This window comes from Cydia fagiglandana, chromosome 15 (genome assembly GCF_963556715.1).
Source record: "Cydia fagiglandana chromosome 15, ilCydFagi1.1, whole genome shotgun sequence".
Lineage (NCBI taxonomy): Eukaryota > Metazoa > Arthropoda > Insecta > Lepidoptera > Tortricidae > Cydia > Cydia fagiglandana.
In genome coordinates this window covers 4,337,210-4,362,947 of record NC_085946.1, presented here as the reverse complement: position 1 = coordinate 4,362,947, position 25,738 = coordinate 4,337,210, and the positions used below count along the sequence as shown (strand labels likewise).

The 25,738-nt window shown below is 40.8% G+C and overlaps 2 protein-coding genes and 1 non-coding gene across 3 annotated transcripts in view; 1 reads left to right on the top strand and 2 right to left on the bottom strand.

Moving 5' to 3' along the window:
- The window catches only part of LOC134671234 (nuclear RNA export factor 2-like), a 47,440-nt gene that overhangs the window by 18,310 nt on the left and 3,392 nt on the right, over positions 1 to 25,738 (bottom strand). The window contains exons 4-12 of the mRNA XM_063529032.1: positions 25,449 to 25,520; positions 24,156 to 24,338; positions 23,464 to 23,611; positions 22,900 to 23,023; positions 21,819 to 21,944; positions 21,219 to 21,309; positions 19,773 to 19,971; positions 19,266 to 19,438; positions 17,499 to 17,699 (exon numbers count right to left, since the gene is read on the bottom strand). Coding sequence (XP_063385102.1) covers positions 17,499 to 17,699; positions 19,266 to 19,438; positions 19,773 to 19,971; positions 21,219 to 21,309; positions 21,819 to 21,944; positions 22,900 to 23,023; positions 23,464 to 23,611; positions 24,156 to 24,338; positions 25,449 to 25,520 — 1,317 coding nt within the window. The remainder of the gene's footprint in view (positions 1 to 17,498; positions 17,700 to 19,265; positions 19,439 to 19,772; positions 19,972 to 21,218; positions 21,310 to 21,818; positions 21,945 to 22,899; positions 23,024 to 23,463; positions 23,612 to 24,155; positions 24,339 to 25,448; positions 25,521 to 25,738) is intronic.
- On the top strand, positions 12,886 to 16,191 carry LOC134671228 (nuclear valosin-containing protein-like). The gene has a single exon (XM_063529027.1). The coding sequence runs from the start codon at positions 12,994 to 12,996 to the stop codon at positions 15,628 to 15,630; it is 2,637 nt and encodes an 878-aa protein (XP_063385097.1). The 5' UTR covers positions 12,886 to 12,993; the 3' UTR covers positions 15,631 to 16,191.
- Positions 20,497 to 20,603, bottom strand: LOC134671628 (U6 spliceosomal RNA). The gene has a single exon (XR_010099237.1). It is a non-coding gene; the product is annotated as a U6 spliceosomal RNA (small nuclear RNA).

The following is a 25,738-nucleotide window of genomic DNA, read 5'->3' as shown; positions in this document are numbered from 1 at the left end:
AGCATAAACATACTGGGCAAGACCCATTTCAGTCAAAAAAAATCTTAATATATATTATGTTGACTTTGGTTTTTGTGCTTTTCCCATAGAAACAATTAATGATTTTAAAAAAAGCCGCACCCGTGACGGATATAATAATATGTAGTATGCCAAAAAATCACAAATAATTCGTAGTATAACCACCTGCGAAGATATTACGGTTTGTTTTGTTTCTTGACTAATAGACCAGCGGTGGAACAAAAATGGGTTTTGATAACATTAAAGTTTTTTCTTTTTTGATATGTTATTGTAAGCATGTTAAATAACATTCATGTAAAAAGTTAGAAAATTTTAGGTGGAGCGTTCGGCCATATTTAAATTTTCAATTTTTGCTAAATAACTATGTAAATATAAAATTAAAGTTACAAAAAACATTAACATATTCAATAACACTTTAATTTATTCACACTATTCGGTTTTTAGAAATCTGGAACAGCTGCTTTCTGGTGAACGTAAAAACAGGAATTATTATGAAAATACAGAATTAGAGTAGCTGATATTGCAAAATTACGATATTATCTATCAACTTAGTATACATGTAAAAAGTTAGAAATGTAGACAATGTGCTTGTCTAGATATTGATTTCTCGTTAAGCAGTATAGCCAATATTGAATTAAAGTTTGTAGAGTTAATATTACACGGTCATAATAAAGATCTTACTTCTCACACAAAAGATTAGAAATATAAAATCACGGCGACACTAAATACTGATACGTAAGTATGCATTCCGAGCTTATATTAAGTTACATTTCAAACGCGCGGCGTTTGCGCGCGCCGCGCTGTGCGCCGTGGCAGGAGGCAGCGATCGACGGTCGCGGGCTAGCGGTTAGCGCGGTGCCCTTAAAAATACGCAAAGCGTTTATAAAATTATTATCAATGGTAAATAGTTATTTTACACAGTACACTAATGGAAACTTACCTTCCCTTATTTATTTCTATATGTACTAGGGATTGCCCGCGGTTTCGTTTACGTAGAATTCGTTATCGTGTTAAGTATAGAAATAATAGATACATTTAAAAAAATATTTTAGGTGCATTGTCATACAGATAACTACCCTTGTTAAAGTATTCTTCAAATTCAATACACAGGTGTCATTTCAATATAATTTTGCGTAATTTGGCGCTTTTAGGTTATAAATGACTAGCGACATATATTTTTTAAGAGCGATCATCTCCGATAATATTTACTTTATCATAAAATCAATTTCAAACTGACGTTATTCAATATTTATCATTTTAAAGTCAATATTACCAACCAACTGATCCAATTTACCTACGGTAACAACTCAAAATTTGCATCAAATTAAATGCCACTTTTCTTATCCGTTACGAACAATCAAGAGGGCCTTTACGAGCTGATGTGGTGAAAATTTTATTTAACCTTCGTCCCTTGAAACCTTCACTACGCTCAAGGTTCAACTTTACGAACCACTAACTACGCTCGTGGTTCAATTTTAGAATGTTTGAATTTGTGAATGTGCTTCCTGCCTCGCACAGCCAAACTGTGGAATGAACTGTCCGATACGACCTTCAAACCTTCAAAGACCCCCATCTTAAAGGTCGGCAACGCGCTTGCAACCCTTCTGGTGTTGCGGGTGTCCATGGGCGGCGGTAATCGCTAACCACCAGATGATCCGTCTGCTAGTTTGCCTCCTATTTAATAAAAAAAATGTTTCGCTTATTTGGGTATCAATATTAGCACGAGCGGTTAATCAACAACTTTTCCCCTTGTAAAACAAATAAATAAGGTAGGTGAGGTGCAGGCATATGAGGCCCGGCGGGTAACAAGGCCCAGCATTCAAAAATAGCAGTTGCTCCCTATTATTCCCAATTATTCTGAATTTTTACTTGTTGCTAAGAAGGCCCACTGTCAGTGCAGGTAAAAAGGTCTAGTCCCGGGCCTTATTGAACGTATGAGATGAAATATTAGATTAAAATATTTTAAGATAATTTTCAATATTTTTAATCTCTTATTAATAAGGTCGATTTGAAGAAACTTCTATGAAATTATGACTTATAAATAACACTTGCACTGCGTGGGCTGTCAAAATTGCTGCAGACTTTTCTTGGTCTAACTCTAATAATTTTTCACTTGCTTTATTGACCTAAAGACGTTTTAAAGAATCAAAAAGTCTAATAACATTGAGGCACTTATACTTTTTAAAGGCAGTAACTAATTACAAGTGACTTTTTTTTGTTAATACATAGGTAGGTATTTACTATCATCATCATATATTTAAGAGTATGACTCTTGTCGGTGGAGCAATTTCCATGTTTGGCGGTCCTCCGCCTTCTCTTTGACAGCCCGATACGACACGACTTTGATCTTTTCCTTTATTTGATCCATGTACGCTCTTCCAGACCAAGGTCTTCCCCTCTTCCTGTTTGCTTCAACTTTCCCTTCTATGATATTTTTGATAAATTCGTCGTGTCGTATCAGGTGCCCAAGCATCCTTCCTCTTCTATTGTCTATTGTATAGTTCTTAACAAACTCCTCCTCTCTCCTACTACATAGGCCACACTGAATGTTTTGCACTACTGGCCACTGGTAAACATTTAAATTATGAATTGTATATTTAAAAAAAATACAGGCTTTTGATTATGGAATGTGACAAATGTTGGCGACAAATCGATCGTCTTTTGTTTTTAATGGCTTGTCAAAGTAAGTCAGTGCGTTGAACGTGGCTTTAACGCGAAAATATTTTTAGAGCTATGATTTTGTTATGATTTTAAAAGTTCGCTTACTCCGCAAGAGTGTAGTGCTTGCCTTCAAAATGCTTTTGGGATTGAAGCACCACATCTGAGCATCGTGAGGCGTTGGTATGGTGAATTTAGTAGAGACAGTATTATTCTAGATAATGATTTTCGTGAAGGTCGACCGTCCACGGCGATCATTCAAGGAAACGTGGCTACTGTGAGACGACTCATTGAAGAAAACCCACGAATCACCTATGACGAATTTGAGGACAATTAGGGATAGGTATGAGACAAATACAAAAGATTTTACAAGAATATTTAAAAGTCGGGAAGCCTTGTTGTCTTTGGATTCCTCACGAATTAACTTCAGTCCAAAAACAGGTACTTTTTGACTGGTGCCGAGAAATGCTGCGTAAGTACAAGCAAGAAAGTTCAAAACCTGTATATAACATCGTTAGAGGAGATGAAATCTGGATTTTCTGCTACGATCCGGAAAAAAGGCATTAGTCCAGTCAAGACCGCGAGAGACGACCGAGAAGCCGCATCCTCCTGCGTCATAATAATGCGTCCACCGATACCGCAATAAAGGCAAAAACATTTTTTAATTACGAAAACGTGGAAAATGTCTCTTATACGGATTATAATCCAGACATTGCACCATGTGACTTCTATCTATTTCCCAAAATTAAGGATTTAATTTGGGGTTTGACATTTAAGACCCCGGATAAGGCAGTTACTACGTTTCATCACCACGTCGAAAACATGCAGTCAAGTGATTGGGCCTCATGCTTCCAAAAATGGTCTGAGCGAGTGAATATGTGCATAGAATGTAAAGGGAAACATTTTGAGAAGCAATAAATGTATTATTATGGTTATAAATGATTTTATTCAAAAGTTACGCAAAACTTTCAGTGCGGCCCTCGTATGCGTAAAACCTCTTCGTTAGTTTTCTTTTCTTTTACGATAGAATTGCGAAAAATAGATATTTTGCAACGAGTGACGAATTTTAAAACACGGTCAAAGGGAGTGTTTTAACGTGCTTATTATAGCACCGGTCGTAATGTAGCACCAGATGTACTGTAAAAATTATGTTAAAAGATAATACTTACTGTTACGAATAAATATTTTTACTGTAAAAAAATATCCCACCAAACACATTTTCATGTAAATTTTGTTGCTAAGACGAAACCATAAGACTCGCACTGTCAAAAAGTTGTCAGATCTCTTGTCGAGCCAAGCTTCAAACTCTACAAGCCCTAACTTCACTAACTCTACACCTTAGTCAAAATATGTGGCTTGGCTGTTTCGCTACCGCCACATGGGCATAAGGTGAAAAATTTATTAAATTCATTATTTTTAGGGTTCCGTACCTCAAAAGGAAAAATACTGAACCCTTATAGGATCACTCGTTTGTCTGGCTGTCCGTCTGTCACAGCCTATTTGCTCCGCAACTACTGCACCAATAAGTTGAAATTTGGTAGTATACACATGTAAGTCTCTAGCCCAAGGACATACACGTAAAGTAAATAATATAAATTCAAATAAAGGGGTCACTTTTGAGATTAATGATAAATAGAAGAAAAAAAAACTATATCTTGTTATAATTAATATAAGAGAATTAGAATATGAATTAATATAAGAGAATTTTGTTAGAATTTTAATTAGTATAAGATAAGATAGATATGTATATTGTCATGTTATTTTCTCGAACTCCCCATCGGCATACAAACCTCCTCAAGGTTTTGCCCACGATGGGTCTTGTAATAATAATGTACTTTATTTAGCTTATTGTTCAATAAATAAAAAAATATATATATGTATATATCAAACGAAGGGGCTCATTGTAAGAATCTCAGATACATTTTTTCGTAATTTTAAAATATATTTATTAGTTGTTTAGAAGTTATTTAAGAAAATACGCAAAAAATGACCATTCCCCCCCTCCCCCCTTATCTCCGAAACTACTGGGTCTAAAATTATGAAAAAAATACACATATTAGCTCTCTTCCTATAGATGACAGGAAAACCTATTAGAAATGTGCAGTCAAGCGTGAGTCGGACTTAAGTACCTAGTTTTCCGATACCTACGGATTTTTTAAAGACTACTCACTTTTCTCTAAAAAAAATATATTGTTAAAAATTGTGTAATGTACAGAACCCTTAGAACGCGAGTGCGATTCGCATTTGGGCGGTTTTTGTATTATACTTACATATAATAGTTCTTGTAGAAACGAAACGGCCAAGCCACACACTTTTGGTGTAGAGCTAGTAAAGTTAGAGGGCTTGTAGAGTTAGAAGCTTGGCAAGAGATCTGATAACTTTTTGACAGTGCGAGCCTTATGGTTTCGTTTGGGCAACATTGTACATCAAAATGTTTTTGGTGGGATTTCACTTCTTTTTGTAAGTTATTTATGACAATCTTCCATCCCCTAATTTAAAGGGTTGGGGGTGATTTACTATTAAAAATCCTGAAATAAGTATCTGGGGGCATCTGTTACACAATGTACTTCTTACTGATTCCCCATATAACCCTTCACCCCGTAAGGGTAAACTTTGGGGTTGAAATCTGCCTTCACCCCGTAAGGGTAAACTTTGAGGTTGAAATCTATTCTATATCCTTCCCCATAACAATACCTATCTACATACCAAATTTCAACTAAATCGGTTCAGCGATTATTGATTTCCCATACAAAATTAAACCCCATCTTCATCCCCTTAGGGATATTTTTTTTTTTTATTTATTTGTTGTTTGGGTACTAAAACTATCTTACATACCAAATTTCAGCTTCTTAGAGGACTTCAGGAAGTACCCGGTATTGATGATCATCAAGTGAGTGAGTCAGTGACGAAATCGAAGTTTTTAGATATGAATAAAATCTAAAGTATAAGAGCTATGCAATTGATATGCTTAATAAGTCCGAGAACTTTGTTTATCTGGTATAATCCAACCCCAAGTTATGAGGGTTCCAAAAAACGACGAAGCGCTTCGAGAAAAGGTAGATAGTGCCCTTGCGCTTTTCTCGTCTTGGCGGGGGCACTGCCGTGCCCCCAGATGTTAAAAGATGAGACTACTGTAACTAATAAAGATTTATGTTTAGTTACCTACTATTTTCGCGTAAACTAGACAATTTTTATATCTTTAGTTATTAAGACCCAAAATAATTATTTTTACTTATTATAAATAAATCCTCCTGTTATGAAGTATCAAATATTGTTATTTGTATATGTATAACTCTTAAGTTAAAAACTGTCACATGTCAAAATGATTATTTTTTGCGGGATTAAGTAATACACTGGTAGTGTTCAATAAGGCCCATAATAGGACTTTTATAAAAGGTATATTTTCCAAGAGTATCGTGATATTTTTATAACTATTTTGGTATAATGAAGAAACTTAAATAAATGAGAAACCTATTTGAGTGAGTTTTTCATACTTCATATCCTGTTTATTAAAAAAAAAAACCATTTTAATTTAAGGTGGGCTGTATATAGGCATATACGGCCCACACGGAATATACAATAAGGTAAGTGAGGCCACTTACCTTATTGTATATTCAGGATGTATACCGTGTAATATTGATCAGTTGGTTTATAATATACATATTATGATATTGACGTTGAATAGGACAGGACATGACAATAGGAACCAGAAATAGGTATAGTTGGTCAAACCAAAATGTCAGTAAATAAAAACAAAAAACTATATTCATCCTTTTCTTTTGGGTGCTAGTACTAGTGTAAGTCAAAGATAGTATGATGATTCTCCCTGTCTATGTTTGAAATGAGACAGTCCTTTGACAAACTATGTATAGTAAAAAATAGTTGTGAATATCTTGTACATTTTTATTACAATATTAGTCAAGATAATGAAATATAGCTGGTCAAGCAAATCTTGTCACTAAAAAAAGGCGCGAAATTCAAATTTTCTATGGAACGATATCCCTTCGCACCTACATTTTTCAAATTTGCTGCCTCTTTCTACTGACAAGATCTGATTGACCAGCTGTAGGTATTTTTACTTAATAAGATATTTTAATTTCACGTAATGTCCGCATCTAATTTATATATGTGCACGGTAAACAAACAAATGAATGATAAGAAAAGACAGACAGTGTTACTGAGCGGGAGGTGGGGCGAGGGGCGAGGTATGGTAGGCTATGATGATAGGCTCTCGAGCGCCGCGCCGGCGACTGACGGACCAGCGCGGCGTATGTATGAATTTCGCGCCTTTTTAACTAGATTTTACTATTACAATGCAAGCTACACACAGAAATTTCTTACTTTCCATAATATGGCTGCGTATATTATTTTATAGTAATAGACTTATTTTTACAGACTCTAATTCAATATTAGATCTTATAGGACAAAAAACGTATATTAATTCTAAAGCATATATCTTATTCTTCTAGCTTTTTAGCTTGCCTATTAACTTATAAATTTAGATATGTTGTTGTGGATTTATTAAACTTTAATTCAATATCGACAAAATAATAAGCTAATTGTAGTTTGACAAAGAAGCACGTTAAAAAAATTTCTAATAATTTTACATTATAAAGCGTCATACATATTATAGACAATGGAACTTAAACATTGCACTTTAATTCAATATTAAAAGATCATTACTAAAAATATATAAATACCTAATTTATATCTAACGCTCGTTCTAACTTTTCATCATATATAGCATATATGCTTAAAAATATGTCCTATATCAGATAAGTATCACTTTTTCAACTTTAGAATTATCAAAACTTTTAGTGCAAAAATCCGGTCCCACTATTGAGCTATAAGTAATAATGATTTTTTGTTCCTGCTCCATACATTTTTTTGAAGTGAAAACTTCTTTAGCGGCGCTGAGCACTTTTTGAGGTGGGGAAAAAATGATAAACTAGATACAGCGTAACACATAACGCGTAACGACGACGACGACGACGGCTGACGTCATGTGTCACGCACAATGTTATTCACCAAAGAACTTTAGTCATAACCGTCATAACGTATCATAATCAGGTGAATTATTTAAAACTGGAACTTTTATATTATTTAAGCAATAAAGCTCAATGTTCTAATCTTGTACGGGCTGAAATACGAGAATCTCAGTTACATTCTAACTTTAGGTATTCAAATATAATTCAATAAAGCTGCATCTTGATAAAATCGCTAATAAAAGTGAAAACTCAGAATATCATGACCAAATATATTTAGATGCGAGGTCTGCAAGGTAACTTTACAATTTCTATTCGAATTTTAAACAATTAACGCTACAAATTTAAGCTCACTAGCCAGCAATTTCGGAACTAAAGTTTTTCAATAGTAAGGAGGATGGGTCAATTATACATAGGTAGTGCTGCAGACATTTTGGACTAGTCATTGAGTTTTCACTTCTGTCGGCACTCCAGGGGGCCGATTTTTGAAATTCGATCGTTCGATCGTTCGGAAATCGGTGGAAAACGGCGAAATGCTAATTTTTGAAATACTAGCGATAGAAATTGGGAATCGAGTGGTATTGACCACTCGTTTTCAATTCTATTAGTAGAATTTAAATGCCTAGTAGTAGAGATATTATTGAACGAAATTTAATACACGAAATCGAGTAGTCGAATTTAAAAAATCGGCCCCCAGGAGTGCACCCCGATTTTTTTTTTAATTCGTAACTCTCATTCCACAACTTTCATACCTAATCGTCTAAAATTCATAGGTTACTATAACAATGCCTAGCAAAACCGATTTCAATCAAGAAAACATAAAAATAACTTCGGTTTCTATGTCAATGACAGCCTAATTTCAGCCCACAGTGTGGCGTCAGTCCTCACAAATTGGTATTCAACCGTCCGCACCTCATTTTATCGGTAATATCGGTCAATATCGGCGGTTGAATTCGGCGAACCAAGTTGGTGTTTGCATCCGCACCTCCTGATTCGATTGGGCAATTTAATCAGATTGGCGAAAAATTTACTAGTCAGGATCTGGTCAGGATACGCCTTTAGCCCCCATTCCCACGGGCGCTTTTACAACGCGCGTTAAAAAAGCGTTTGAATGACACCAATAGATACATGTGTATTTATTCACACGACAGCGGTGGCGCTAAATAATGACCGTAGTTATGCAGAAAACGACCAACTCAATTTTTTTATCAATGCAGAAAGAGACCAAAGCTACTGAGTTAGGGTGTAAGTCACTTTGACAAATATAAAAAGTTGGTCGCTTTCTACAGAACTACGGTCTTTTATCACGCGTTGTTAGATTTTCGACTTACCTAAGCCTTGGTCATTAAATCGAATTTAGAGTGCGGACAGATTCAAGCGCTTTTTAACGCGCGTTGAAAAAGCTCTCGTGCGAATGGGGGCTTAGAGTCCGTCGTTGCGACCGGCTGTAACGACCGATTTGTAAAAATGCATCGTTAAGCCCGCTCCACACTCGTGCGCGAATCGCGGCGCGAAGCCGAGTCTGGAGTCGATTTCGCATATCAGCGAACTAGACTCCACACTCGCGTTCGCGGCTTCGCCCGCGATTCACGCGCATAGTCTGGAGGGCGCTTTACATTAGGTCCGTGTTCTATGTATAAGCCCCTTTAGCAATCACCGCTACCTGATTGGCTACTAGGCTAATCAAATTCAAATTTTTCAGTTATGACATTTATAATGGGACCAACTTCGTAATCACTTAAGCTTTTTTGGCCGTTTCATACATTTTGATCGAGTGGATGTCGACGTTTTCTATGGGAAGGCCAATATTTTTTTTGGGATTTCGGGGTTGGTCCGATAGAAAAAGTTGTTCAGTATGACCCAGTATGACGGGCGTAAGCCATAATGCTATGTTGGGGGCTGCAATAGTGTCCTGGCTGCTCCTTCGTCGGATGCTATTGCAGCTTGTACGAAAGGCTTTAGTATATAGAATAAGTTAGTTGTAAGAATGTATAAATTTGTAGTTTTTTATGGAGCGACATGTTCACCTCAGTGACAAGCTCTAAAAATAAATAGAAAAAAAAAGTATGACGGGCGGCTATACTAATCTGTAGACACATATTATTAATCTGTGAGCTAGTTCAGCTAATATTTCACGTGCATCTGTTATTTGTGCACGCTTTTTGGAAATAATTATATCTCTGGCGTCAACAATCGGAATCTTTTTTTTGAGTTGAGGGATTGCGATGTTGAGGCTTGATTTTTGATCTGAAAGAAATTCAATCAAGAATAATTTTATCATGAGCAATCCAAGCTATAGTCCGTTTTTTTTAGCATTAGAAAGAACTTCGCAGAAGTAAGCTTCTGGTTCCAAATCCGGCACTTTCAGCGGTAATAATTTGAAGTAAATTATATGTATTGACCATGCTACATTAGATAATTCAATAATTATTAACAATTAAAGAGCCCGATAAAGACTGCACGCTTGCTTCTGTGGAGTTCTTTCTAATGCTAAAAAAAACGAACTATATTCAATAGCAATACACAACAGTATAAGCAAGTTACCTTTTATTTTAATTCCGTCGTATTTGTATGATATCCTTTAAACTCTTGTCAATTAAAGGCATATCCAGATTAGTCAATTTTTCGCCAATCTGATTCAATTGCCCGATCGAATCAGGAGGTGCGGACGCAAATACCAATTTGGCTCACCGAATTCAACCACCGATAATGACCGATAATGACCGATATTACCGATAAAATGAGGTGCGGACGCAAGAATACCAATTTGTGAGGTTAGTATTTTCGTTCTGGGGCATTTATTCAATTTCATCATCATCATCGTCATCTCAGCCATAAGACGTCCACTGCTGAACATAGGCCTCCCCCTTTTTTGGGGGGTGAATGCCATAATCGCCACGCTTGGCAGGCGGGTTGGCGATCGCAGTCGAGTACACCGAATTTGAGGGACGCTGCTGCCTGTCCACCGGTGGTCTTGGACGTGGTTTAAGGACATACCCGTTTATTCAATTAAGAGGGCTCTAATATCACCATAAATCTAAAATTGGAGATTGACGCCAATTTCATTACTGATCAAATCGACCGATTCGATCAGTCCCGAAGGAATAAGGAAGTCTTCGTTAAATAATACAAAAAGAGAGTGTGTAACTCAGAAACTTAGGTCAGATCCAACGGTCTACTTCTGTTAAAAACTATTAATAAGAATTCTCTGTAAAGGCTTCGTCACACAGGCGCGTTTTCCGGGCGGCGCGTGAGCGGGGCGCGCCGCGTAACTAAAGCCCCTCATTCACACTCCTACCTTGTCGTCCGCCTCGTAGGACTACGGTGTAAGATATAGCTCACACACCATCCTACTTTGTAGTCCGCCTCACAGGACTACGGAGCAAGAAATAGCTTACACACGGTACTAAGGGCCTACCGCGAACCACGTTGGACGTGCTAGGCAGCACCCCTGCCCTGTCACACTTACGTACGAATTTACACGCGCGACGGAGGGGCAACACGTCGAACGTGGTTCGCGGTAGGCCCTCTGTTTTGCCGTCCATCACCAGTACCAGTACTATGGCATCCTACTTGAGTTTGTAGGACGGCTCGTAGTCCGCAACCCCCATACACGATCCTACCCAACGAGGCGGATTACGAGGCGAACTACAAGGTAGAGTGTGAATGGGGGGCTTAACAGACTATCGCACCGTACCGTGACCTTGGAGTGTCGCACCCATAAGTGAGAGCGAGAAACGTATATCTCTTTTCTTTGTTAGTAGAAAAAGGCGGCAAATTGGAAAAATGTAGGCGCGAAGGGATATCGTCCCATAGAAAATTTTAATTTCACGCCTTTTTTTACTGACAAGATTTGCTTGACCACCTATAGCTACTTTACATATAAAACGCTCACGCCCCGCTCGCGCGCCACCCGTAAAACGCGCCTGTGTGACGAAGACTTAATTATAGTTCGTCAAACATATGTATCTCTGGTCAAACCAATTTGACAGTCAGTAAGCCCCCATTCGCACGACAGCTTTTTCAACGCGCGTTAAAAAAGCGCTTGAATCTGGTCGCACTCTAAATTCGACTTAACGACCAAAGCTTAAAGTCTAAAATCCAACAACACTGAATAAAAGCGTCACCGTTGTCGTGTGAATACATAAATGGTTATCCATTTGTGTCATTCAAACGCTTTTTTTAACGCGCGTTGAAAAAGCTGTCGTGCGAACGGGGCCTAAGAACCAGGAAAACTATACTCATTTAAAGTAGCTAACACACTATCGCACCGCACCGCGACCCTGGTGCGTCGCACTCATGAATGAGAGCGAGAAACAGATATCTTTTTCTCGCCCTCACTTACCGGTGCGAAGGGTCGCGGTGCGTGCAAATTGCAGGCACCTTTCTCTGTCATTCTATTCTAATTATAGCTGGTTTTGCAAATCTTATCAATAAAAAAAGGCGCGAAATTCAAATTTTCTATGGGAAGAGATCCCTACGCGCCTAAATTTTTCAAATTTGCCGCCTTTTTCTACTGACCAGATCTGCTTGACCAAGTATACATTTCATGGATCGAACAATTGTTTCCGTCTGGAAAGCCCCCTCCACACTCGTGCGCGAATTGCGGCGCGAAGCCGCGAACGCAAGTGTGGCGTCGATGTTCGCAGACAGCGAAATCGACTCCACACTCGCGTTCGCGGCTTCGCCCGCGATTCACGCGCATAGTCTGGAGCGGGCTGAAGAAAAATATATCTCTTTCTCGCTCTTACTTATGGGCGCGACGCACCAAGATCGCGGTGCGGTGCGATAATATGTTAGCTACTTAACCTTACCATTATCTGCTTATTTTTTGCGCATGGCAACATTACTGAATCGTAAACTTAAAAATCGTCGCCCCATCCCTAGAATATCACTCTATGTGTCAAATATTTATAGTCTGTGGTGTGGAGCGAAAAGTGGACGCCAATTATTGGGCTGTACATTCTTGGGTTGAGCAATCCCGGGTCGAACATTATCGGTACGGGCCAATAATATGCGACCAATATTCGGCGTCCACTAAATGGATTCGTATTATTGGGTCGTGTATTATTGGGTTGAGCGTTATCAGGGTGTACAAGCTCGGTCCGTGCCAATAATACGAAGCCACTCTTTGAACAGGGCAGTAGTGTACAACCCAATAATACGCATCCAAAAAAGTGGACGCCTATTATTGGGCTGTACATTATTTGGTCGTGTATTAACCGGACTCACAATTTCCATCGATTCGGCGACGCACGCACGCACGCCGCTGTCAAACGTTGCGAAGGAAACAAAATAGCAACAGTATTCGCGTAATCTCAATTGAATTAAAATGAAGAAACAAGGGGGTCAGATGTTTAATGACCCGGTTATGGTGTCGCGGGTCAAGAACTATCTTGCGGAAAATGTGGACAAGACCTTCGTTGACGTCCGCCAAATGGCGCACACTCTGAAGGAACGATATCGTGAATACGCTAATAGAAGCGACAGCGCTTTCCGTAAAAGCGTCGGCGGTGCCTACAAGATGGTTCTACAGAGCTACGGTCTCGACGACGCGTTTACGTCCGAAGGCTCCGAGGAGGAATCCGATTTGGAGTTGCTAGACGAAAACAACAGTGCGCTCAATAACCGTCTACTACAAATGTACAAAATGCAAGACAAGAAGCGGCCGGCAGTAACAGGGACCCGCAACAGCGGCAAGTCTGGCGAACCCATCGACATCCTGAGCAGCGACGATGACGGCTCCGCGGCGCCCAAGTTGCCGAAAATCAGCGACCAAATCACAATAACACCACACATCCCCACCCGCAAGGCGAACAGCGGGGCGGCCGGCGACTCCCCGCGGCCGCAACAGAACCAAAATAGTTCTAAAAAACGTAAACCAGAGGTCAATAAACCTGCAGTACAAAAACCAAAGTCTGAAGTTGGCACATTGAAGAATGTAAAGGTTAGTTTTGAGGACATAGGCGGTATATCAGATATTATAACGCAAATTTGTGATCTTGTCCTGCATATGAAGCATCCAGAAGTGTATAAAGAGTTGGGCATCAAGTCACCTAGAGGAGCTTTGCTTCATGGTCCACCTGGGACAGGCAAGACCTTACTAGCACATGCAATTGCTGGTAAATTGCAATTGCCACTAGTTGCCGTGTCCGGCACAGAGTTAGTCGGGGGCATGTCTGGAGAGTCGGAAGAAAGAATCCGGGAACTCTTTGAAAGAGCTATTTCTTGTGCCCCAAGTTTATTATTCATAGATGAGATAGATGCCATATGTGGTAACAGAATACATGCTCAGAAGGACATGGAAAAGCGAATGGTAGCTCAGTTACTTGCTAGCTTAGATAATTTGGGTGAAATCAATGCATCTATCTTAGTTCTTGCTGCCACAAACAACCCTGATACCTTAGATCCCGCTTTGAGAAGAGCTGGGCGACTTGAACAAGAAATAACTTTAGGCATACCCACATTAAAAGCTAGAAAGGAAATCCTTGGTATATTATGTAAGAACATGACACTGGGCAATGATATTGATGTGAACCATCTAGCTCAAATCACACCTGGTTTTGTTGGTGCCGATCTGCAAGCCCTTGTGAATAAAGCAAGCACTTATGCTGTCAAGAGAATTTTTATAGAAATTCGCGCAGCAGAGGATGAGGAGATTGCCAAAGAAGAGGAAAAAGAGGAAAGCAAGGCCAGAGAAGAAGCAGCTGCTGCTGCTGCTGCTGCTGCTGCCGCGACTGCTATTCCTAATGGAGAGAATGAGGGGGAGGCGCCCGCAGCAACAGAGACGCCAGAAGAACCAACTGAAGCTGAGCCAAAACCAGAAAATGCAGAAGCACCCACCCAAGAAGTCAATGGTGATGTTATTGCTGTTGAACCTGTCCAGCCGCCTCAAGAAACTGTCAAAGTGAAACAACCCCTAGACCCAATGGCTGAAGTGCTGAGTCTGCTAGAAGATAACATGCCTTACACAACTGATGAGTTAGCTGGAGTTTGCATAAGGCAAGAGGACTTCCTTAAGGCACTGAAAACAACTAAGCCGTGTGCCGTAAGAGAAGGTATTGTTACCGTTCCAGATGTGACTTGGGAGGACGTAGGATCGCTAAATCAAGTTCGCAAAGATTTGCAGCTGGCTGTGTTGGCACCAGTGAAGTATCCTGAACAGCTGAAGAAGCTAGGATTATCTGCGCCTAGTGGCGTTTTGCTCTGCGGCCCGCCGGGTTGCGGTAAAACGTTGCTAGCTAAAGCTGTAGCTAATGAAGCCGGGGTGAACTTTATCTCCGTGAAAGGGCCAGAGCTACTGAATATGTATGTCGGTGAGAGTGAGAGGGCAGTCCGGACGTGCTTCAGACGAGCTCGGAATTCTGCGCCCTGCGTAATTTTCTTCGACGAGTTTGACGCGCTCTGTCCGAGGAGAAGTTCGCACGACAATAATGGTGCGGCGCGAGTTGTCAACCAGCTTCTTACGGAAATGGACGGTATTGAGAGCCGCGAAGGGGTGTTCGTACTTGCTGCATCTAACAGACCTGACATCATAGACCCGGCAGTGCTGCGACCGGGCCGTTTAGACCGTGTCATGTACGTTGGAATGCCGGCTAGAGAAGACAGAGCTGACATCTTACAGAAACTAACCAAAAACGGAACAGAGCCTCAGTTGGGTCCGGATGTAGATTTGACAGTGGTCGCTGGTTTAACTGAAGGCTACACAGGCGCTGATCTGGCCGGCTTGGTGAAAGCGGCCGCTACTAATTCTCTCACGACTCACATTGCAAACGGTACCCTAGATGGCGAGATATACGTAAATTTCGAGGACTTCCGAATGGCCTTGTCTAAGTGCAAACCGTCGGTATCGCCAAAGGAGCAGTTACATTACGAGAAACTGCGATTGAAATATGCTTCTGGGCCCGATGAGAAGGACATGGAGATGGAAACTGAAGCGACGAACGAAGAGTCCATGGACACCGTGTGAGAATCATTCAGACTTTGGATAATACAGACTTAGTAGTCTCCTTTAAGGCCCTTAGATAACTTTGGTGTGCCAAGTTGATTTTAATTGCATCATTATTTTATTTCTGACCGGTCTTCAGTTCCTTTCCTTATTAAGTTTTCTTTAGTAGATTTAAGATGTACCTATCCACCTAAAGGTGCATTTAAACAGACTTTTTTTACAGCAATTTGTTGATGGCAAGTATTGGAGTCTTTAACATCAAGCCCGCTATATTGTCGTAAAATAATGCTCTTTTAGATGCGCCTTAAAAATCAATCGGCTCTGTATATTCCTATGTAAAAACTGTAATAAAATCTCCATAAAAGAATCCTTGACTTTCCTTATTAACATTAGTTTTAACTTATAATATGACCATGTATTTCTTAGTTTTAAACTGCATCAGAACAATTGTAAAGGGATTATTTAGTCCTAACGTATAAATACAGTGAGTGATATAGAATAGGTAAGCTCTTAAAGCTATTTCAGAAATAAATCAGCACATTTATCTTTTGGTCAAGTAAATAAAAGGAATATTTTCTCTTATGTCTTGTTTTCTTTATGTCGTTTCCCTAAGTGTTCGATCTTGACGTATTTTTATTGAAAAACGCTACACAAGACAGCATTATTATACAGGGCAGGCCAAAAATACGTAGGCAGCTAGGTAGAGAAACATTGAAGGCAGTCCTGGTGACCTCTTCTCTCGGCACGTCCCAGTAGAGCATCTCGTTGGTGATCTTATACTCCGCCCCGTTCTTAGAGAGTGCAGCACCACGGTTCTAGTGAACGTTAGGAGTTGGTCTTCGGCTAAAGACTTGGCTGCGAGTTTGGCGACCAGGTTACTTCGAATTTGGCTTCTAAACAATGTGACCTACTTCGCCAAAAGGCGTAGGATTGTTTTTACCGTGGTAAAATTGAAGGCAGTCCTGGTGACCTCTTCTCTCGGCACGTCCCAGTACAGCATCTCGTTGGTGATCTTATACTCCGCCCCGTTCTTCGAGTGCAGCACCACGATTCTAGTGAACGTTAGGAGTTGGTCTTCGGCTAAAGACTTGGCTGCGAGTTTGGCGAACAGGTTACTTCGAATTTGGCTTCTAAAGAATGTGACCTACTTCGCCAAAAGGCGTAGGATCGTTCTTACCGTGGTAACATTGAAGGCAGTCCTGGTGACCTCTTCTCTCGGCACGTCCCAGTACAGCATCTCGTTGGTGATCTTATACTCCGCCTCGTTCTTCGAGTGCAGCACCACGGTTCTGGTGAACGTTAGGAGGTGTTCGTCCTCGGCTAAGGACTTGGCTGTGAGCTTGAGAATAAGGTTACTTCGGCTTCTAAAGAATGTGACCTACTTCGCCAAAAGGCGTACCGTAGGATCGTTCTTACCGTAGTAACATTGAAGGCAGTCCTGGTGACCTCTTCTCTCGGCACGTCCCAGTACAGCATCTCGTTGGTGATCTTATACTCCGCCCCGTTCTTCGAGTGCAGCACCACGGTTCTGGTGAACGTTAGGAGGTGTTCGTCCTCGGCTAAGGACTTGGCTGTGAGCTTGAGAATAAGATTACTTCGGCTTCTAAAGAATGTGACCTACTTCGCCAAAAGGCGTACCGTAGGATCGTTCTTACCGTAGTAACATTGAAGGCAGTCCTGGTGACCTCTTCTCTCGGCACGTCCCAGTACAGCATCTCGTTGGTGATCTTATACTCCGCCCCGTTCTTCGAGTGCAGCACCACGGTTCTGGTGAACGTTAGGAGGTGTTCGTCCTCGGCTAAGGACTTGGCTGTGAGCTTGAGAATAAGATTACTTCGGCTTCTAAAGAATGTGACCTACTTCGCCAAAAGGCGTAGGATCGTTCTTACCGTGGTAATATTGAAGGCAGTCCTGGTGACCTCTTCTCTCGGCACGTCCCAGTACAGCATCTCGTTGGTGATCTTATACTCCGCCCCGTTCTTCGAGTGCAGCACCACGGTTCTGGTGAACGTTAGGAGGTGTTCGTCCTCGGCTAAGGACTTGGCTGTGAGCTTCAGTACGCCGCCCAAGCGGAGGATTGTTGTGAAGTCCTGTTGAAAATCAGAAGTTAAGAGGAAAGGGGACGAACTGTTCTCCGTACAAACGTAGTCCCCAGTTTCCTCTCTCGATATTGACATTATGGAAAATATATAACATTGAAGGCAACTGATGATTAATTAAACTTATTAGTTAGTCTCAATTTATTTGTATAAGAAATGCTTTCTGTTAACCTCAACCGTAAATAGGCTTCACCAAAAAGTTATCATTTCAATTCTATGCCTACACGCCGTAGCGAGACGTCTATACTAAAAGTAAACAAAATTTACCCTCAAATGACTCCTTAAGCCAGTTGAGGATAGTTTAAAACATTATATGATCAAATAATGTAGGCTAAAGTCAGGTCGTTCAGTGACTGACCCAGGCGAGCTAAGCGATTCAATATTCAATAAAAAACTCAAATGTCTAGACCAAGCATGTTATTCTGTTGACGACTTCATGAAAGAGAAGATTAAAATTTTACTGTATTAACAATTATTGCACGATCATTATTCATTAATTAGAGATTTGTAAACTTTGACCAAGGTAATTATTTTTATCTAGAATTGTAAAATAACTATCTTATTTCAAATGTACCTTGTGTCACCTGTAAAATATTTTTTACCAATAAAGAAATTAAACTAAACTAGGCGGTTTTGTATTTGGCGTGACTTACGTCATGATGTATGACGTCAACAGAGATGGTGTATCTGTCGTGCTCGATGTCGGACAACTTGCAGATGAGCGAGGTTGTACAACTAGCGGCCACATTCGGCGAGTGTGACTTACGTCATGATGTATGACGTCAACAGAGATGGTGTATCTGTCGTGCTCGATGTCGGGCCACTTGCAGATGAGCGAGGTTGTACAACTAGCGGCCACATTCGGCGAGTGTGACTTACGTCATGATGTATGACGTCAACAGAGATGGTGTATCTGTCGTGCTCGATGTCGGGCCACTTGCAGATGAGCGAGGTTGTACAACTAGCGGCCACATTCGGCGAGTGTGACTTACGTTATGATGTATGACGTCAACAGAGATGGTGTATCTGTCGTGCTCGATGTCGGGCCACTTGCAGATGAGCGAGGTTGTACAACTAGCGGCCACATTCGGCGAGTGTGACTTACGTCATGATGTATGACGTCAACAGAGATGGTGTATCTGTCGTGCTCGATGTCGGGTCACTTGCAGATGAGCGAGGTTGTACAACTAGCGGCCACATTCGGCGAGTGTGACTTACGTCATGATGTATGACGTCAACAGAGATGGTGTATCTGTCGTGCTCGATGTCGGGCCACTTGCAGATGAGCGAGGTTGTACAACTAGCGGCCACATTCGGCGAGTGTGACTTACGTCATGATGTATGACGTCAACAGAGATGGTGTATCTGTCGTGCTCGATGTCGGGTCACTTGCAGATGAGCGAGGTTGTACAACTAGCGGCCACATTCGGCGAGTGTGACTTACGTCATGATGTATGACGTCAACAGAGATGGTGTATCTGTCGTGCTCGATGTCGGGCCACTTGCAGATGAGCGAGGTTGTACAACTAGCGGCCACATTCGGCGAGTGTGACTTACGTCATGATGTATGACGTCAACAGAGATGGTGTATCTGTCGTGCTCGATGTCGGGCCACTTGCAGATGAGCGAGGCTATGGAGCTGGCGCCCACCACGCTGTCCTGCTCTCCCTCCTCGAGGCTCCGGGCGCGGAGGAACAGGTTCCGGAAATACCGGAATGCTGTGCCGTAACCTGTTAACGAGTTTTGAATTTTATTCATGGTTTTGCAACAAACAAAACTTAAATTGAGCGTGGGCGCTAGATGAGATGACGCAAATTTCATTTCTGATCAAATTGGCAATTTGATTGTCCCGCCTCTACTGGGTTTTAGAATGTTGTTTCGTCAATCGTAAATAGGGTGCCTACCTAAGGTGACAATCTCTTGCGCTATATACGACTGCACGCTTTGTGTCTCTCTATTACTCTTTTGCTCTAGTAACAGTTGCGTTTCGTTCGCTAAGGAGCGTAAATAATTGGCATGTTGGCTACGCACCCATATCCCAAAAGTATCAAAATCAATACTCACGTAACTTATATCTAAACGTGATAGTCAAGACAGCCTCTTTGTCATATAAGTCCTCGATCGCGGCTCGGTCGTCGTAGCCCGCCTCGAGCAGGGGGAAGAACGTTTCTAGAAACTTCTCGACGACGGCCGCCGCGGCCTCCGGCAAGTAGTTGCGTCTCATTGATGGCAGGTCGCCTTTTAGAGTGATACGGACACCATCCTATGGGAAAAATAAGAAACCTTTAGTACAAGTATTAGGTGCGGTGGATTGCGTTGCGCTCTGTCCGCCGCACTGACGTTGTGCGAGCGCTGACAAAACGCCGACGCTCGACAAACGCCATTGACGCCGCGTCCGAAAGACGCTAGTGAACTTTGCGTCGGCGCTGCACGGGCGTTTACTCGACGACGACGCTCGAAAGACGCTAAGTGTGCTCGGGCCCTTAAATTATAAACCCCCTAGCCCTACAGTATATCATTTTATGCCAAATATGCCTTACATTATTCAGGAAAAAAGCTGATACTCTTGATTTCTATCAAACATAGCTACGAACCTCGCAAGGAAACTCACTTTCACGTAAAAAAAAGCACATCGAAATCAGTCCATCCGTTGGAGAGCTACGATACCACAGACAGACAGACATTGACGTTAAATATCACCCCTCTTTTTGTATCAGTTGAAAATGCGCTTAAAATAACAAGTAGGTATATATTCAAAATATTCATTATCTCAAAGGGAAAATATCCAAAAAATGTGGAACGCTTCACGATTTTGCGTGTCATCCTTGCGCAGGGGCCATGCTAATCTTCTCTGTATCGTTCCAATTTTAGTATATGTACTGCCGAAGCAAGTACACTTAGCATTGACATCCATTTCTATATATACTAACCAACATCCAAAACTTCGTAAGCGCGAGTTACGATTTTTGTATTTTAAAATATGTAAATACCAGTAAATAGCGATTGTATCGTATAAAATGGGTAGTATATCTTAATAGCTATCAGATACATGACTTATTAATTTACTTAAATGATTATTCTTTGAAATAAATGAACAAAATCGTAATAATTTCAGTGATTAGTGACAGTGGCGCCATCTAGTGGTGGGCTGGGCAAACAAAGTTGATGACGTCTCATAGAGTTACCTTGTATTTATGCTAATTACTAAGCCTTGCCAAAAGATGGCGGTAAAGTCTAAACTATGCTACTTACAGAAAAAAACGATAGTTTTTCAAATAGATACTTTTGGATTGTTAAGTTGCGTATTAAGATAAGCGCTAAAATGCAATTAAGCATTAAGTTTGTATATGATTTTTGTATTTTGCACAATAACGTGTATCAAATCTAACAAAACGTTGATAATCCGTCATTTTGACATTTCCGTTTGTTGGAATGAGACAAAATTTAACAGATGTCTATAAGAATTTGCTAAGTTTTAAAATAAGGGGGTCAATAAATGAATAAACTTACCAACTCCATGACCTCATGGAACATCATCCTAACGACCTTGATATAGTGGGCAGGATCGATGTAGTCGCGACACAGCGGGTTGCCCTCAAGTCTGAAATTCAAAAAAGAAAAAAAAACTGCAAGTAGGCCTCAATAAAACATTTACTTACATGAAAAAAAAATGGCAACATTTATAAATACAACTGCCAATAAATCTTAAAATACATGACTAGGTAGGTACTCCAATATGAATGATATGTATAATATACATCATCATATTATGATTAATTTTAACCTCTCCTATCATAAATTCTAAAGTAAAATAAAGACTTGGCTTAAAGTACTCGCATCCAGGCCATAGTTGTAAAAAAATAAATTAAAATATACGGGGTATCTGTTGAAAGAAAACTACAGTCAGTGATAAAAGCTTGTATCAAAAATGTCTTTTTTTTTATTATTTAGTCTTGAGGTATTTATTATTTATTTTGAGGTAGTTGTGGTAATTATTTAGTCTTGAGGTATATTTTTATAACATGTTAGTTTTAAGGTTTATTGGGCAATAGTTGCCTGAAAATAAAGATTTGTTTTTTTTTTTCAAAACTATGTCAGTTTTCATCCTACCTGAGCGAGCGGAGCGGTAGGTCGCGAATAGGTAGCAGCAGGGTGACCTTCTCCAGGTAGTTGTGGGACAGGTCGAGCCGTTTGAGGCGTGGCGTGTTCTTGTGGAGGTCGAACCCGTCAATGGCACTGGAAGAAAAGACATTTGTGAGAAGGGTGAATCAATGTTTTAGGCCCACTTGCACCATTCCACTAACCCGGGGTTAACCGGTTAAACCTGGAGTTACCATGGTTACCAGTACAATTTGACACTAGGTTTAACTGCTTAACCCCGGGTTAGTGGAATGGTGCAAGTGGGCCTTAGTGTCACTTTTTGCATTTATCGGCCATCTTGTAGAGTGCTGCTGACTGACTAGCATGACGGCCCGGCCACGACATTGCGCGACCAGCGACGGTGGCGGCGGCAAAAACAGGCGGGAGCATACTTGGAGTCGCCCAAGAATCCCAAGATGTAAGGAGTTGCGCGTTGATAGTTGTTATTTTAAATGTCAAACTTCTATGAAATTATGACGTTTAAATAACGCTTGCACAGTCTGCGCTGTCAAAATCGTTGCAGTTATCTTGGCCTAACTCTAGCAGGTCTATTGGTGGTTGGTACGCCCGTGAGCCTATTCACACACTCACATGTTGAGCTGATGTAAACCTTATCACGAAGATATAAGGCACACCTTAGTGCTGCCGGTAGTTGGTACTCACGTGAGCCTGTTCCGAGACAGGTTGAGCTCGGTGAGGTGCTCCCACGTCACGGCGCTTTGCAGCTGGATCAGTTCCATCTGGTTTGTAGGACGGTTTATAGGGAAGTACACGAAGTGGCTCACATGTTGAGCTGATGTAAACCTTATCACGAAGATATAAGGCACACCTTAGTGCTGTCGGTAGTTGGTATTCACGTGAGCCTGTTCCGAGACAGGTTGAGCTCGGTGAGGTGCTCCCACGTCACGGCGCTTTGCAGTTGGATCAGTTCCATCTGGTTCGTAGGACGGTTTAGAGTGAAATACACGAAGTGTCTCACATGTTGAGCTGATGTAAACCTTATCACGAAGATATAAGGCACACCTTAGTGCTGTCGGTAGTTGGTACTCACGTGAGCCTGTTCCGAGACAGGTTGAGCTCGGTGAGGTGCTCCCACGTCACGGCGCTTTGCAGCTGGATCAGTTCCATCTGGTTCGTAGGACGGTTTAGAGGGAAATACACGAAGTGGCTCACATCTGGAAAAAATAGCAATAAGTATGTATTTAGAACTGTTCTCTACAGTTGTGGCGTCAGCCGCGACGACGCTGGTTAGAATCTAGTCTCGGGTACCGGAGGTATTTATTGGTTACTTTTTCTTTCGCAAGGTCCAACCAAAGGCCCATCATTCTTTTTATTATGTTTAATATCAACTTGGAATTTTATATGGTAGCGAACATGGAGGAAAAATTTGAGCCCATACACACTAAAAGTATGAAATTTTGAAAGTAGGCTTAAAAAACCGGCCTTCCTTGGTGCAGGTATTTTATATGACAGTAGTTACAACCTATGGAAGGGGTGTTTTGAAGCGCGTATAATAGGGAATCGCAGGGGCTGGCAGGGATCCGTTCCATGCCTTCATGATGGTGGCATTTACCTCTTTTTAATGAGATGAAAAGTTTTTTTTTTGATCTCTTACCCTTTTCAATGAGGAACTCGGTGAGGTCGACGTTGGTCTCGTCTGACATGATCATCAGTCTTCTGCGTAAGACCAGGCGAGGGATCAGATCTATTTGGTTCAGTCCTGTGTCTGTGAGCGATATGCTCAGCGTTAGTTCGACGTCATCCTTTATAAAATTGAGAATAATATTATTGTCACAATAATTAATGCAATAAATTAAGCGAAACACAGTGATACAGTGTGACGAAAGACGAAACATTTATAACAGGTCAAAATACAAAATCTGTGGCTCTAGTGAAAAAGGGTACAAGTCTCGGGCAGCGCAGGTATAAAAGGGTGTAAGGTCCGTGTAGCACTTATGCCCTTTTAGACCTAAGCTACGCGAGACTTGTATCCTTTTTGACTAGGGCGACAGAAATATATCTTATTTTACTTCAATTATGTTAATTTTGTGTCGCCGATTTCAAAAATGTTCTTGTTTAGAAATATTGCCACTTTTATAAGAATCCTAATTAAAAAAGTTATATAAAAATGCCGATATCTCAAAAACTATGAGATTTTTATTAAGGGTTCATCATCATAAGGATTTATATTAATTCATTTCATTAAATTAAATTTGCTTAATCTTGTAGCTGTTCTATAAGCCCTTAAAGTCTTGCCATTGGTTTTAGGGACACCCGGTATAATATGAATAAATATGTATAACGTACCTTGCGTATGCAGAACCCCACTTTATGTATGGCGACCAACGCAGAGTGGCAGCGGATGACAAGGAACCTGCATCTTTGCGACGTGAACTCTATGAACAGCGGTATGAAGCTCTTGCCCTTCACGCAGTCTAGCACTGCGTCGAGGACGTCTTCTTTCGTCCATGTCTTCGGGTATCCTGTTACCTAAAACCAAAGAGAATTGAGTGCATAGAGACGGATTGTCAAAGTAAATTACGTAGCTTAAATGTATTAAATATTAATATTAACTCCATCAACTCGACTATTATAGGCCAAAGGTATGGTGCAATCTTTTCGAGCGATGGCGCCGTAACCTTTATCCTACTCTCGAGTAGATGGCGTTAGTATCAATATTTAACAAGTTAACACATATCAGTGAAAGAATGATTGATGACCAAAGTGAAATGGCGTCCTAACATTTTTAATCGTCTGTCGAAAGATGGCAGAAAATGTACTGTAGGTAGGTACATAATTTACCACGACAGTAACTCTCTATTTCAAATTTACATTGGTTGAGTAGGATCTGTATAATCTAAGACAATTTCGTGCTCCAATCTGACCGGTAAACGATATGGCGCTAACTCTGACTGTCAAAAGATGACGATTGTCAATTCAGTGACCGCAAAACATATGGCCCAGTGCAGCGCCATCTGTTTAGGATGTCAAACTAAGGGGCACGTATTTTTCTTAGACTTTACCTCTCTATTACAATCAATTATCTTTGCCTCAAAAAATAATGGAGAAATGCAAAGATTGAGCGTAAATTATATTTTTAGGAGGTTTTTGTAATTTGTATTTTACGTTTAGTTGTGAGACTTGTGAGCTATCATTTAGCTAAATAAAATTTTTTTTTTTAACCCCTTGCCTGTGTATGATGGATTCAAACCAAATGTTTAATTAATCTTTTAGTTTCAATAAAAAAAAATATTGAACCAAAATAAAACAACATGATAATAACAGCATATGTACCTCCAGGTCCACAGCGCAGGCTTCGTCATCATACAGATAGCTCATCCACCTTAGGCCCCCCCCCACATCTGGCGTCTTTCGAGCGTCGGCGTCTACAATTCTATGGCCGACGTCGACGCAACCTCGACGCAGCGTCGACGCAACTGCGCAGCGACGTCATTTTCCATAGCGCTGGACCGACGCCGACAGACGCCGACGCTCGAAAGACGCCAGATGTGGGGGGGGCCTTAGGTTTCGCCAGGTTTAGTTTAAATTCGTCATCACATTAAAGAAAATGTATGTAATGTATAGAGAATGTTGACTTACCACGACCTGTATAAACACGTTGTCTTTTTCATATCCCGCCTCCATCTGTTCTTGTTCCAAAAGCATAACAGACTAAAACAAACAAAAAACAATATTCATCAAAATTGTTAATCTCAGCGTCACTGTCAAGCGTTGGTAACCACCAACGACGTTAAGGGTATTGTTCGTAGGTTTCTAATAGAGCCAGACGGCTAATCCTATTGTCCATTGTTAAATAAAACCGCACGTGCTACTTACCTACAAAACCTTACCTGGGTCTTAATTACCTATAACCTAGTCCAACGCTCAAA

What these genes read in the sequence shown, in the direction of transcription:
- LOC134671228 (XM_063529027.1), top strand. Translation starts at nt 12,994, where the DNA reads ATGAAGAAACAAGGGGGTCAGATGTTTAATGACCCGGTTATGGTGTCG.